The 13,818-nt window shown below is 39.8% G+C and overlaps 1 protein-coding gene across 8 annotated transcripts in view; it reads left to right on the plus strand.

The window, feature by feature from the left end:
* Nucleotides 1-13,818, plus strand: part of ALKBH8 (alkB homolog 8, tRNA methyltransferase) — a 50,882-nt gene that overhangs the window by 1,471 nt on the left and 35,593 nt on the right. The window contains exons 2-8 of one of the 8 annotated variants that reach the window (XM_083839935.1): nt 572-767; nt 3,383-3,529; nt 7,083-7,197; nt 9,420-9,660; nt 10,790-10,921; nt 11,764-11,859; nt 13,248-13,352. In XM_083839935.1, the coding sequence (XP_083696061.1) occupies nt 9,456-9,660; nt 10,790-10,921; nt 11,764-11,859; nt 13,248-13,352 (538 nt within the window). In that variant the 5' untranslated portion in view covers nt 572-767; nt 3,383-3,529; nt 7,083-7,197; nt 9,420-9,455. Of the gene's footprint in view, nt 1-571; nt 768-3,382; nt 3,555-7,082; nt 7,198-7,463; nt 7,691-9,419; nt 9,661-10,789; nt 10,922-11,763; nt 11,860-13,247; nt 13,353-13,818 lie in introns of those variants that run through there. The other 7 variants (XM_083839934.1, XM_083839931.1, XM_083839933.1 and 4 more) reach the window with 7 other exon arrangements.

Genomic DNA, 13,818 nt, shown 5'->3' on the forward strand with positions numbered 1-13,818 from the left:
CAGCATCTGGGGAAAGTCTGCAGCTTTTTGAGCAGCAGCTGCAAGGCCAGGCAGCATGGGTTGGGGCATCTCCACTAACTCTAAATACTTTTGTGTAGGCTTCTGAGTCGTACCTTGTTCGGCCCTTGCGTTGATTAGTTCAGAGGTAGTGAAAGGATATAAAGTAGTCTTTCAGGTATGGTTTCTGTGCTAGTTTGCCAAGTATTGGGCAATGACTTCTTAGCTTTTGCCTGGAGGATGTGGGAATTTGTAAGGACCTTTAGTCTGAGGCCTGACTAAACTCAGAGCTGCTTTCCCCTGGAATTGGTTCGAGTCACGCAGTACATGGAAGCGTAGATACTTTGTAAGAGGCCTGATCTGTTCAATTCCATATCCTTTTTCTTCTGTCTGGGTCTCTTTTGTACAGGCTTCCCACTAGCAATCTTTCTGGTCTGGGCAATGTAGCTACATGCTTTTCCTTCTGAGCCAGATTTGCATGGTTCCACAAAGTAAACCATCCCATGTTGTTACTATTTTTGTAACCCCATCCTACTGAATCAAAGATGTCTTTCTCTTATACTTCCTTTTGAAGTCATTTGAGACTGCTTATCTCCACTGCTGAGAAGATGAGAACCTGCACGCAGGCAGTCCGTGAAGTTACTGGCCTCCTTTCACCCAAGTGTGGCACGGAAGGCTAGCAGGCCAAGACATTTGGACCAAATATGTCAATCGGACATCTTGTTCATGGATAAGCTTGCTGAACAAGCCTGCAAATTGGACGAATCCTGGTAAGGGTGTTTGCTAACAAATTCAAAATGAAAAATAATCTTACAGGAAGGATTGGCACTATAACCAAATGAGATTTTCAGCCTCTACTCTTTATGCTTCTGAAGTCACAGGAAATAATAATTTCAGTAGTCTCCTTTTTCAGAAACTGTTCCCTGTTACAGTTTATCACTAGGAAGATTTCCTTTTCATACATTATTTGTACATTGCATGTTAGCATGGTTATGCTTGAATTAGCTCTGAATAAGAAACTCAAGGAACTGGCAAAAGTCTCATGGTGGTAGGATGGATCGTGGTGCTTAGTAATTGGTTAGTTTTTTTGTCATGCTCAGGAGTACGTTTTAATTTTATGTGGTCAGGATCTCTGTAAAAATTCAATAGTTCTATTTGGCCAGGAAGTCAGGGTTCAGACTGTTATGGCCATGCATGCACCATCTCAGAGTTGATAGTGGGAATCTGACACAGTTTCAGGATAGATCTGTTAGAGCCTGCTATGCCAGTAATGTGCTTGCTTTGCCAGAAATTGTTGTTGTCAATTTCTTTGCCTGTTGTTTGAATTCATTTGGAGACTGCTGTAGAATTGGGTTTGTGAGTGGAAGAGTACGGGCAGGAGAAAGAACCAAAAAATAGTGAGGAGAGGCAATAGACTGAATTTGCAGCAGTGTTTATGCTGCTCCTTTTTGGAATCTGTTATTACCTGCTGCTGCTGTCATCGTTCTCATTCCCTTTAAAGAATATTTCTTTCAGTACAGGCAATAGTTGTGCATTTTGATGACTGTAATGCTGCAGCAGTCATAAGGAATATATACTTATGTATCCTGTGTGTCTCTTTAATATTTTTATAACAATTTTATTAGTATATTTGCATTTGTTTGAAACAAAATATTTGCTAAGACATTCAAAACAAAGTTGCATCAACTACTATTGTGAAACTTTTTTGACCTTTACCATTTTCCTGTAGTACACTGTCATATTATCATGATTGTGTCTGCAGTTTAGATATCATGAATGAGCTATGAAGTCTTGCAAGCCAGAAGATAGGCAAATGGATGATAGACTGTGAAAGCAGCTGACACATTTAAATAAGTAAATATAGTTGTGGTTGACATAACTTTTTTCTTCAAGCAAACAAAGACCAAAAAACCCCACAACATTTTTTTGAGGTTATGTGAAGGTGGGGTGGAAAGATTGTTATCAGTTCAACAGTAATAAAAAACGGGAAAGGACAAACAGCTGCAGTTTGATTGTCCAACTCTATATTGTTATGAGGATTTTGGGGAAAGAAAAAAAGAAAGGCAAAGTCTAGCCACATCAGTGTCTGCAGCTTTGTCATAGTCTTAAGGGAAGTCTGGACTGTTCCTCTGGGTTTGAAGAAAGTGTGAAGAAAGAAAGAAAAAGAAGCTAGGCTCAGAGGGGTGTAGGAAGCTGCTGTGTGATCTAAGTGATAGAACAGAAGTAGCAAAAGATGCAACAAAACCTGGAGAAGGCCAGTGAAGCAAGGTGGGGACTGGGCTCTTCTCCCAAGCACCAAGTGACAAAACGAGGGGAAATGACCTCAAGTTGTGCCGGTGTGTGTGTGTTAGGTTGGATATCAGGAGAAATTTCTTTATTGAAAGGGTTGTGTGGCATTGGAATAGACTTTCCAGGGAAGTGGTTGAGTCACCATCACTGGAGGTCTTCAAGAAATGCGTAGATGTAGAACTCAGTAGCATGGTTTAGTGGTGGACTATTCAGTACTAGATTATAGGTTGGACTAGATGATTTCGGAGGTCTTTTCCAACCTGAATGATTCTATGGTTGTATTCTATGAAGAGGTTACATTTTGGTAGCTTATTGGCAGGTAAATGGTATGTTGCCAGTAAATTTATTGTGTTAATTGATGTACACAGTTTTCTGTTTTTTTCTCATGACAAGTGTGTGATTTACTTAAGGTTTGGTCTTCGAAGGTGTGCTAAATGAGGTATGGAGCATCCTGATTGCTAGTCCTTGAGCATCTATCTGTGAAAAAAAAAGCAGTTTTTGCCAAACATACTCACTTGAAAGTGGTAATTATGAAAAAGGAGGCTAAACAGGAACAGTTCATCTCCAGCTTGAGCATTCAGTGAGGCACTGACTAACTTAGAAGCTAAGATCATACAAATCTCATGGGAGTTCCACGTATATAAGAAAAAAGAAACCATCTGAAACTATTATGTGAAAACAGGAGGGGCAGGCAGCATAAAAACTGCAAGTGGATGTAGTGATACTGTGAATAAAGAAGTAAAGGGAAAGATAAAAACTGGAAAATGAAATCGAATACCATGGCAATCTTTATAAAGATTTATTTTACGTTCTTTTAATAAAGGAGTTAATTAGCAAAACTTATAAAATGGGGAAAATTGACCTATTGACTGAGGAATAGTGTAGTTTGCAGACTCAGTTTTGTCAGCCCCCCAGTAGTTCATGAAGTCTGGAATTATCTTTTGATAAAGATATTAAACAGCACCAGTCCCAAGACAGACCCCGTTAGTGTCCTAAAAATTACTGACAAGACAGGGAGGTTTGCTGTATCTCTCTACAGCAGTATTTTGTTTTTTAGGCAAGGCGCTTACTATATGTTGTTACTTTTGCTTCCCAGATCACCAACGTGGAAGTTGACAGAACTGGTGAAGATCATTTGAAAGTCCATAAAATGAATAAGAAGAAGATAATGAGGAAGCAGGTCAGAGCTCAGCATACGTTGATGAGACATGAGGGCATTGAGTGTGTCTCCCATGCCACACAGGTGATTGGCAGTTCTGATTTTGATGGTATGAGAAAATGCTGTTTATCTGTGTTCTGTCTTCACATATACTTTGTCTAAAATGCAGTTCTCCTCTAAAAAGCACTTCCTGAAATTAAAGGTTTTCTGCGCCTCTTGAGTTCAAAGCAGAAGTGTACTTCATCAGTTTAATGTCTGCGGAGAGGCTTTGATAGTTGTAAGATTTTTTTTTTTTTAATCTGAAACAGTAGCTCCCTGAGTTGGGGAGGAGAAGACAGCATGAGAAATGTTACCTTTTTGAAGGAGATGTGCTTTTCTCCTCTTTTCTGTATGATTTCTTTTCTTCTCTGGCTTTTAGCTTTTGTATCTTTTTCTGCTATACTTCTTCATCAAGTATAATTTATCTCATCTGTTAACTCCTTGGTAAAAAAACAAACATGTCTGTCTTAGAAATCTTTTCCACATTGTTTTCTTCACCTAAATTGATTTAGGCTGTGGCTCTGTGGGAACTGAACTGTTTGACTGACTTTCAGCTGTTAAAAACAGAACTTTCTCTTCCTGTGCACAAAAGGGGACTAGACAGGGGGCAGTTTTGCTTCTTTCTTACGACAGTCAATGAACTTTATCATAAGATGCTTTATTTCCTAACCTACCAGCAAACTACCCATCTGTTTGATCTGTTACTTTTCTGCTACAGTAGAGAGTTTCAGGAGATCAGAAGTGGACCTGGCAAACACTGGTGTAGCAAAAGATAAGTGGTGGGAACTTTCAGGCAGAAAGAAAAAGTTCAAGAGGGTGTTAGTTCCGTCTGTCAGTTGTGGGAATTTGCTAACTTGGCTTGGAACATATTGTAGAGCTATACCGCTTACTCTAGCTTTGTTCATCTTGATCCTAAAAATTCTTCCCATTCAGATACAGAAATATCTGTTAGATCTTGATGCTTTGTAACAAAGTTGGGCTTGGTTTTCAGGTGGATTTCACACCATGTAGGCATATTCTAACATAACCCAGCAGTCTTGTATATATTGTATGCTTCTTGGGGTAGGGACAGCACTTTCCTAGTTTTGTGTGGAGGTGGTCCATGATCTAGGATTTGTTCCCCTCTGCCCCAGATACCTAATCATCTGTCTAACGTATCCAAAGAGTAGTTGTGGGGTCCAACAAGCTCCTCACGGATGACCACATTTTAATAATAATAAAAAAAAAAATGTATGAAACAAAATCGTAGTGCTAGTGATAAACTTTGTCCTGGTTCTGGCTTCTCCCAGCTTCTTGTGCACTCCCAGCCTCCTCACTGGCAGGGCAGCACAAGAAACTGAAAAGTCCTTGGCTTACTGTAAGCACTGCTCTGCAACAACTAAAACAGCAGTGTGTTATCGACATGATTCTCACCCTAAATCCAGAACACAGCACCATACCAGCTACTAGGAGGAAAATTAACTCTGTCCTAGCTGAAACCAGGACAATATCCATCACTTATTCCATACCATTTATGTCATGCTCAGGTCACGCACTTCCCAATACATTAATCACCACTTTTTCTGTGTATGTTTGTGTTTATATATATGCATATATAAAATATCCATTGAGTTTGTTTAGTTCATGACTTTGGGCTCCACCTGTCACGACAGTCTTTCAGGGCAGAAGAGATGGTGTGTGCTCTTGGATTGTTGCATGCTGAAGCCAATTCTGATTCCATCACCACCGTGCTTGTCGAGTTCTATCAAAATTCATTTGGCATTCATTTGGCATTTGGTGACTCTTACTATGTTACCATTGGTAGTATGACATATAGCAATCATAGTAGTGATGACAGACAGTATTATATCGTAATTAACATCATGCAGTTCAAATCGTGGGCTATTCTTACCCAACATTAAATCCCCTTGAGGTATGCATTGGATTTCCCCATTTTTCAATATTACCCACCAAGTGCACAGAGATCCTTGAGTAACCCCACGGATGGGTTTGCCTTTGCCTGAGGCAGGCATAGTCCAGACTGTCTTCCCTAGCATTTTTTTACGTGCGCTACAGGGACTTTATCCTCTTGTACGCTACGTAACAGGTCTGGTTGGGCAGGTCCGTCTTGGTTGGCAGATGCTCTAGTGTTGACTAACCAGGTGGCCTTTGCCAAATGTGTGTCCCAATGTCTGAATGTCCCAGCAACCATTGCCTTCAGTGTAGTCTTTATCAGTGCATTATATCCCTTGATTTTCTCAGAGGCTGGTGTATAAGCGGGGGGTATGATATACCCTCTCAATACTATGCTCTTTGGCGCAGGTACCTGGGGTTGTTTCAGAAATAAGTCTCATTGTCTGATGCAGTTCTTCCTGGGGTGCCACCATCCATGATTCTGTACAGAGATGGAGCACTGGCCACTCTTCCTGTTCAGCAGTATTTAAAGCCAGCTGGATGGCCTTCACTGCTGCAGATTGGATCAATGCACATTCTCCTTCTCCAGTTTCTGCAACTTACCTTGTAGGAATCTATACAACAGCCTTCTACCTCCAGTGCTTCCCCACAATATGACAGGACTTACCAGTGAACAAGGCATATTGCTTCTCATTTTTTGGTAGCTTATGATGCAGTGGGGCTTCTTCAGCATGTGTCATCTCCTCCTCTGGCGATCTTTGCCTTCAAAAATCTTTTTTTTGCCTCCAAAATCTTTGCCTTCTGGCCACTCTGTGGTCACTTCCCAGATTCCTGGGTGACTGGGCTTTCCTATTCGATCCCGTTGTGTGGTCACTGTAACTCACTCACTCCACATAGCATCAGCTGCATGATGTGTAGAGGGCACCCTTCCTTTGAACATCCAACTGACCCCAACTGGCCAAAGGGATGTCCCATACCGTATGACGCCGTGTTGAGCAATTAATGTGGGGTGGCTGGCAGGGGTTGGGGGGGACTGCTGCTTGGGGAGGGGCTCGGCATTGGTCAGCAGGTGGTGAGGAATTGCGTTGTATATCTCTTGTTTTGTACATGATATTACTTTCATTTTCTGTCTTATTAAATGGTCTTTATCTCAGCCCACAAGCATTTACTTTTTTTTCCCCCTCCAATTCTCTCCCCCATCCCGCTGGCGGGGTGTGTGTGAGTGAATGGCTGTGTGGTGCTGAGCTGCCTGCTGTGTTAAATCACAACAAACTTGTGCAGAGAGTACAGAAAATGCTTTCAGGCTTTGTGTAATAAGTGATTTTACTGAAATTGCTCAGCCATGAGAATGTGAACAATCTCTGTACATGCTGCTGTGGTGTAGTGAACGTCTTTGTAGGTGACCTGCCTACAGCCAGTGAGAGCGCTGGTTTGAGTCTCCTCATTTCCTCTGCACACACAGGCCTTCCCCTTAGTAATCACCCTTAGTAACATTCCAGAAAATAATAATTAGTGATATGGTCACCTTTGAAAAATGTGATCGGTACGGACGGCCTGATGTGTTGCTGACGGCAAGTTTAACAGCCATTACAAAAAGCATAGTCACAGCAGTATCTCAGGTGTGCTCACTGATTTAAAAAAAAATCTTTTTTTTGTTGTTAATAATCTTTCTGTTCAGTTTTAAACATAATTTTCTGTCTTTTAGGGAAGTGCAACACTACAATTTGAAACTATTGAACGCTTTGCCAGCTGCTTTCAGAAAAGGTCATAGAGCATTTATAGCATTTAAGGAAAAGATTGTGTGAAAGCTTTCTGGAAAGGTATTGCATGGAGTCAATCAGAGTAAATTGTTGCTAGTTGTTTGGAGTTACAGGGCTCAGTCAAAACTTCTAGACTGCATCCTCTTTTGGCCTTAGAAAGGGATTTAAACTTCCATGATTAGACTGAACATCCAGTTATAGCAAATAGCTCTCTAGATGTCAAAAAAAAAATGTTTTTTAAAGGATTGTGGATTTGCAAAGGATATATTTTTTTAATAATAGCCCTTTCTGAAGTTCTGTTTTGTTGTGTTTCTTCTAATATTTAGCAAACCAGCAACAGTATCACAAACTGCATACTCATTGATAACTTTGTACATAAATCACAATGAAGACCTGGAATAAAGCAGTTAATCATTTTCAAAGCACATACAGGATAAGGAGATGATCTGAGATAGCCAACATGGCTTCACCAAGGGCAAGTCCTGCCTGACCAATCTGGTGGTCTTCTATGATGACAAAGGAAGACCGACCGATGTCATCTACCTGGACTTCTGTAAGGCCTTTGACATAGTCGTACATGACATCCTGATCTCCAAATTGCAGAGAGATGGATTTGATGGGTGGGCCATTCAGTGGATAAGGAGTTGGCTTGAAGGTCACACCCAGAGAGTGGTGGTCAATGGCTCTATGTCCAAGTGGAGGCCGGTGACGAGTGGTGTCCCTCAGGCGTCTGTCCTGGGAGCAGTACTGATATAATATCTTTGTTAATGATGCAGACAGTAGGATCGAGTGCACCCTCAGCAAGTTAGCAGATGACACCAAGATGAGTGGTGCAGTTGAAGTAAAGGATGCCACCCAAAGGGACCAGTAAAAGCTTGAGAAGTGGGCCCATATAAACCTAATGAGGTTCACCAAGTCCAAGTGCAAGGTGCTGCACCTGGGTCGGGGCAATCTCAGATGTGAGCACAGACTGGGAGAAGAACTCATTGAGAGCAGCCCTGCAGAGAAGGACTTGGGGGTTCTGGTGGATGAAAAGCTCGACATGAGCCAGCAGCTCAGGTGGCCAACTGCATCCTGGGCTGCACCAACAGAGGGGTGGGCAGCAGGTGGAAGGAGGGGATTGTGCCCCTCTGCTCTGCCCTCCTGAGGCCCCACATGGAGTGCTGCGTCCAGGGCTGGGGCCCCCAGCACAAGAAGGATGTGGGGCTGTTAGAGCAACTCCAGAGGAGGGCCATGAAGATGGTCAGAGGGCTGGAGCACCTCTCCTGTGAAGAAAGGCTGAGAATGCTGGGTCTGTTCAGCCTAAAGAAGAGAAATCTCCAGGGACACCTCATTGCAGCCTTTCCGTATTTAAAGGGGTCTTATAAAGAAGATGGAGAGCAACCTTTTACTCCGGCAGATAATGATAGGACAAGGGGGAATGGTTTTAAACTGAAAGAGGGGAGACTTAGATTAGAGGTTAAGAGGAAATTCTTCACTGTGAAGGTGGTGAGGCCCTGGCACAGACTGCCCAGAGAAGCTGTGGATGCCCCATTCCTGGAAGTGTTCAAGGCCAGGCTGGATGGGGCTTTGGGCAACCTGGTTTGGTGGGAAGTGTCGCTGCCCATGGCGGGGGGTTGGAACTGGGTGATTTGTAAGGTCCCTTCCAACCCAAACCATTCTATGATTGTCCTCAAAGTAATCTGCTTTAATAAGGATGGGGCATAAATCCCTTTTGTTTATTAAAAATAATAAAAAGGGTGAATTCGCAGATAAGAGTGTTGGAGCAGAACTAAATGGTCTGTTTACAGAGGCCACTCTTTTTTTTGGTGAACCTGGTGTGACTGGGAATATCAGTCTCTCTGTGCTTAGAAAGACTACTTGACAAAGAAAACTTTCATAACAATGACAACAAAAAGGAATCAGTCTTTGAAGTTTTTTGTTTGTTTGTTTTTGTTAGCAGTAACTGGGCTCTAGAAAAAATTTATTTTAGAAAACTCCAAAATGATGTCTGCGGGTGTCACTTTTTGCGTACAGAACACTTCGTGCATGTGCCAGTTTGAAGCTTAAGTGGTTTTATAATAGCATTTGCAAGTATTTCTGCCAGAACTTGTGCTGGACAGAGGTTGCTTTAGCTTCATATACCTAGCTAATTGAAATATAACTATTTTGTGTGGAATGTATTAAAAAGTAATCATGGGATTGCTTCGTTTTTCTTGAGAGCTGATTTCTTAGTAGAGTGTTAGTTTTAGTTCAATCAGCAGTAATCAGTAATTCTAAATTTTCTTTTTCTCTTTACATAGAACCTAGTTATTGCCAATGCTGGCCTAGGTAATGGGATGAGTAGACACCAACTGCTCAAGACACTAGAAGAATACGGATTGGTGGAAGCACTTTTAATGCCACCGAATAAACCATATTCATTTGTGAAATATGGGTCAACGGAAGAAGCCAAGAAAGCCTTTGATGCCCTCAATGGAAGAGAATTAACTCTGGGAGACTCTGGCCAAAATGTTGTACTGTATAGTAATTTTGTGGAAAAAGGTATCATTTTTTTGCTTACCTATAACTTCTTGCACACTTCTTCTCTTTGCTTTTACTTTTTAAACTGTAAACGTAGCTAAAAGCACACAGTATGTAAGTAGAGAAAGAGAATGAAAGCCAGAATCTAAGATTGAGCACAGAAAATAACCTTTTGTCTTTGTATTTTTTCTCTTTGTGTTCAATGACAGGATACTTGAATTTGAACTCTTTTTACTTGGAGGCACAAAGTGGCCACTTAAGTAATTTCAAGACCATTCAGTGCTGCATTTGAAGGTTTTGTGATTAAGGAGCTAAATTGGGACCCAGGGCATCCCTGAATATTTCATTGGACTTCTTGTGTGGTGATGGTCTTGTGATCTCTATCTTAGCTCCAAGACTGAAAATAGGCAGAATAAAATTTCTGCTTTTTTTCCTTTTTCTCAAACTTTTTTTTATGGCTGACTGTAAGCTATTTTGTACAAGAATGGTTCCTCTGTCTATGAGTTTTTATAGGGTCTAGTGAAAAGACTTGGTTTTACATGGTCTGTACATTCTGTCAGTGAAAAGCTTTTAAAATAAGGACATCAAATTGAAGGCCTCTATACCACAGGCATTTTCTGTTTTTCTAGGTTTTGTATTATGGTTGTTAGTATTTGGTTACGAATTGCTTCCCTAGACATCAAGTATCAAAAAAATAATAGAAAATAAGAAATCATGTTTTTTCCTGTTAGTGGTAGGTGGAATATTAGAATTACAGTGGCACTCCGCTTTTTAGCTATCAGCAGAGGTAAATGAAAATTGTAGAAAAACTAAAATGCTGGTAGAATACTGAAATGATTGGATTTTTTTTATTGTTATTTTGACAGGAAAATCACAGGTGGTTTTGCATTCGGGTAGAGTGGAGTCTTACCAGTCTTATGCAGTAAAATCTAAAAAAGTGCTTTTTGTGATGCAAAATTTGGGCCTTACCCTGTTTTCTTGTGTCAAAAATGAATTACTCATTCACCAAATTAGATACTCCATTGTATCATTAAAGCAAATATTCCTACAGCTATAATATATTCCCATACATAGCAAATAATCCTATGGGGAACACCTGGTTTTATTTTCCCTACAGAGTGACAATATTCTCTTTTTCCATACACCCTAGTGTTCTTGAAGAATGCTGTTCCTACAAACTTGCCTCCAGGCCTCGTAGTCATTGAAAAGGTAGTTTCTCCAGAGGAAGAAAGGAGGATGTTGGAAAGTATTGACTGGATGGGAGATGAAGATGCTCAAAATGGTGGGTAAAACTGAAGAAATTCATACCCCCTATGATTTTATGCTGTTATTTCCTACAGTTTCAGTTTACAAGAAAGTCTGCATGTTGATAAATGTATTGTTTGAAATCATTGTGTATTTGCTTTTGGTATTTTAGAAATTGGGTCTTATATTACAAGTGACAAACTACTGGGGCAAAGTGGTCTGAAGTGATATCCTGATACAGATTTACTTGAATAAGATTGCTACATCCAAAACCAACGATCTTCTGTAAAAAACTTACATCCTACTTAAAAAACTTCCTTTCTTTTAAATCAGAAATAAGTTAGTGAAACACCCTTTCTGGATGCTTCTGTGCTTTCATACGAGTTTTGTGGAATCAAATCTCTTAATAAGTGAATTGGTCTTGGAATTCACTTCAAGATTTTGGTGTTTTTTTTTTTTTTTTTTTCTTGGAACAACACAAATGGCTATATTGACCTTAGTTAACATATAACTTGTTGACTGGTGAAAGTGAAGGATCTTGCTGTATCCCTAGGTTATCAATCAAGTGCTAGGCCAGAGGTCAAAGCAAGAATAAAGATGCATTAAACAGGAGTCAAGAAAATTGGTACTCTCTACTTCCTGCATATACAAAAGCAGGGTCAGTTTGACTTTAAAAAACAGTGAATGCCTGATACAGTTACAAAAGGTAACAAGGCAGAAGAATTGTGCCGTGAATAACAAGGGTCACGTAGATTGTTTTAGCTCTTAATTAAAGAATGTTTAGGTTTAACGGAGGTCAAATGGAAAAGGGAAGCGTAGCAATTTGCCTCTACTATTTTATGTAGTCTGATCTTATTTTAAACTTGTGTCTTTTCACAGCCCAGAAGACTTTAAAGCATAGAAAAGTAAAACATTTTGGATATGAGTTTCGCTATGATAACAACAATGTTGATAAAGACAAACCTTTACCTGGAGGTGAGAACTTCCCTAAAAATTAGTACTTTGCACTGATATTTGAACCATTATATAAAGCCTTTGATCCTCACTGAGGTATGGATGTGAGATTGTAATGAAAGGAGAACCTTCACTGTATCTTAAGCACACATTGAACAGTGCTTTTGTGAATGGGATCCATTCCAGACTGCTGTGACTATTTGAAGCTTGTTTTCCAGAGATTTGTGGCCAGGAGTTGCTACCCTTTGTTGAGGTCAAATCAAATAAGGCTTTTGGGATTGTAATCGTCTTTTCTTTTACCGTTACTTTATTTTTCTTTTGTTCCATAAGATGATTTTGTGTTTAAAATTGCATATTAATTTGGGGTTGCAGTATGTATTGCAACACATTTATCTTGATGAACTTGAAGCTTGCTGGATACACAACAAAATTTTCCTTTGGACTGAAAGCAATCTTGAAAAGGTTTGACTAACTCTTAGCTGGAGATGAGAGCTATGAAGTCAGAGCAAATCAAGTGAGTCATCTTACAGTCTTAGATTTAAAAATAGTAAAACCGGGGGGGTTAAACCCATATGAAACCTGAAGGTGTTTAAGGTCATGCAAGGGTAACTGTGGTGGATGTAGCTTTCAACAGATGGATTCTGGTTACTTTGTAGTTCTAGCACTGAAACTGTATATAATCATAAAAGTATTGATATTTGAGTGTTTTCTAGTCCTACAGCTAGTGCTCTTTATGTGTGAGAAGAGCACAAATGGAAATACTTCATTGGGGGAAAACAAAAAATAAAAATCAATAGATTTGTGAAAGGGGTGCTATTAACATGTTTGTGGGTGTTACATCCAACAGAATATAAATTATGTCCTCTGGTAAAATAGCACACTAAAAATTCATTGAAGGACTCTTGTTCCTGTTTCAAAACCATATTGACTTCAGCAGATTTATTTGGTGATACTTAATTCAATAGCAGATTTTTAGGGGGTAATTTTTATCTTTTAGTGAGCTTTCTGCACAACTTCTGACTTTCTGCGTAATAATTATGGTTCTTGTCTGCAGCTTCCTTATTGCAGTGGTTGGTGGAAATTTGGTCCCTGATTTGATATGCTTTTATTTACATGCAGGGATAACATAGTTTGCATGTCTTAGGGGTGGGCCTGGTCTGCCTCTAAATGTGACCTTGGAGGAACGGCCTTTCTAATTGTGAGATGTTACATATATGTGGTACTTGTAGATCTGACCAACAGTTCTGATGTGTCTTTTAGAACAAATTGGTAGTGATTATTATTAAAGATGGCCTTACATATCTATGAAGCTGTTTCTCTGTGTATTGCCCAGTTATTATATTTCGTGTGAATGGAAAGGATAAAAATGTAAAAAGTTGTCTTGCCTAAAGTTTTGTTTCTATAAATAGGTCTTCCTGAAATTTGTAGCTTGTTCTTGGAGAAGTGCTTGAAGCAGGGATATATCAAGCATAAACCTGATCAACTGACTGTAAATCAGTATGAACCTGGACAAGGTAAATTTTTTTATCTTTCAAAAATTTTGAGCTTTTTACCTTAATTGAAATTCAGAAGAGAATAGCATCTAATGGGACAGGATTTAAGCATTTGCTTAATGTATTTACTCTGTGACCTGAGATGTTTGATATCAAACCTAATGTCTTCATACTGGTTTCTGAACCCAGGAGCTTGTGTTCAGAAGTACAGTTTTTGATAACACTGTTACAGAAGTTGATGTTCCAGAATACAAGGCCGTAACATGGAAACTCAACAAAAAAGAATACAGGAATAAGCAGTCATATTTGTTTTTGCACTCATGTACTTTTTCATTGCTTCTCCAAACTCTCCTTGCTCCCTGTAATGTGCGTAGTCTCCAGAAAACAGCTCTTGCTGTTACTATGTGGTATAATGTTAGTATACATGATATATAGGCTCTTAAGTGTGCTGCAAGAAGTGTTCTCTTATCTGGGGAATAAGAAATTT

Source organism: Anser anser (assembly GCF_964211835.1).
Source record: "Anser anser genome assembly, chromosome: 1".
In the NCBI taxonomy this organism is placed as follows: domain Eukaryota; kingdom Metazoa; phylum Chordata; class Aves; order Anseriformes; family Anatidae; genus Anser; species Anser anser.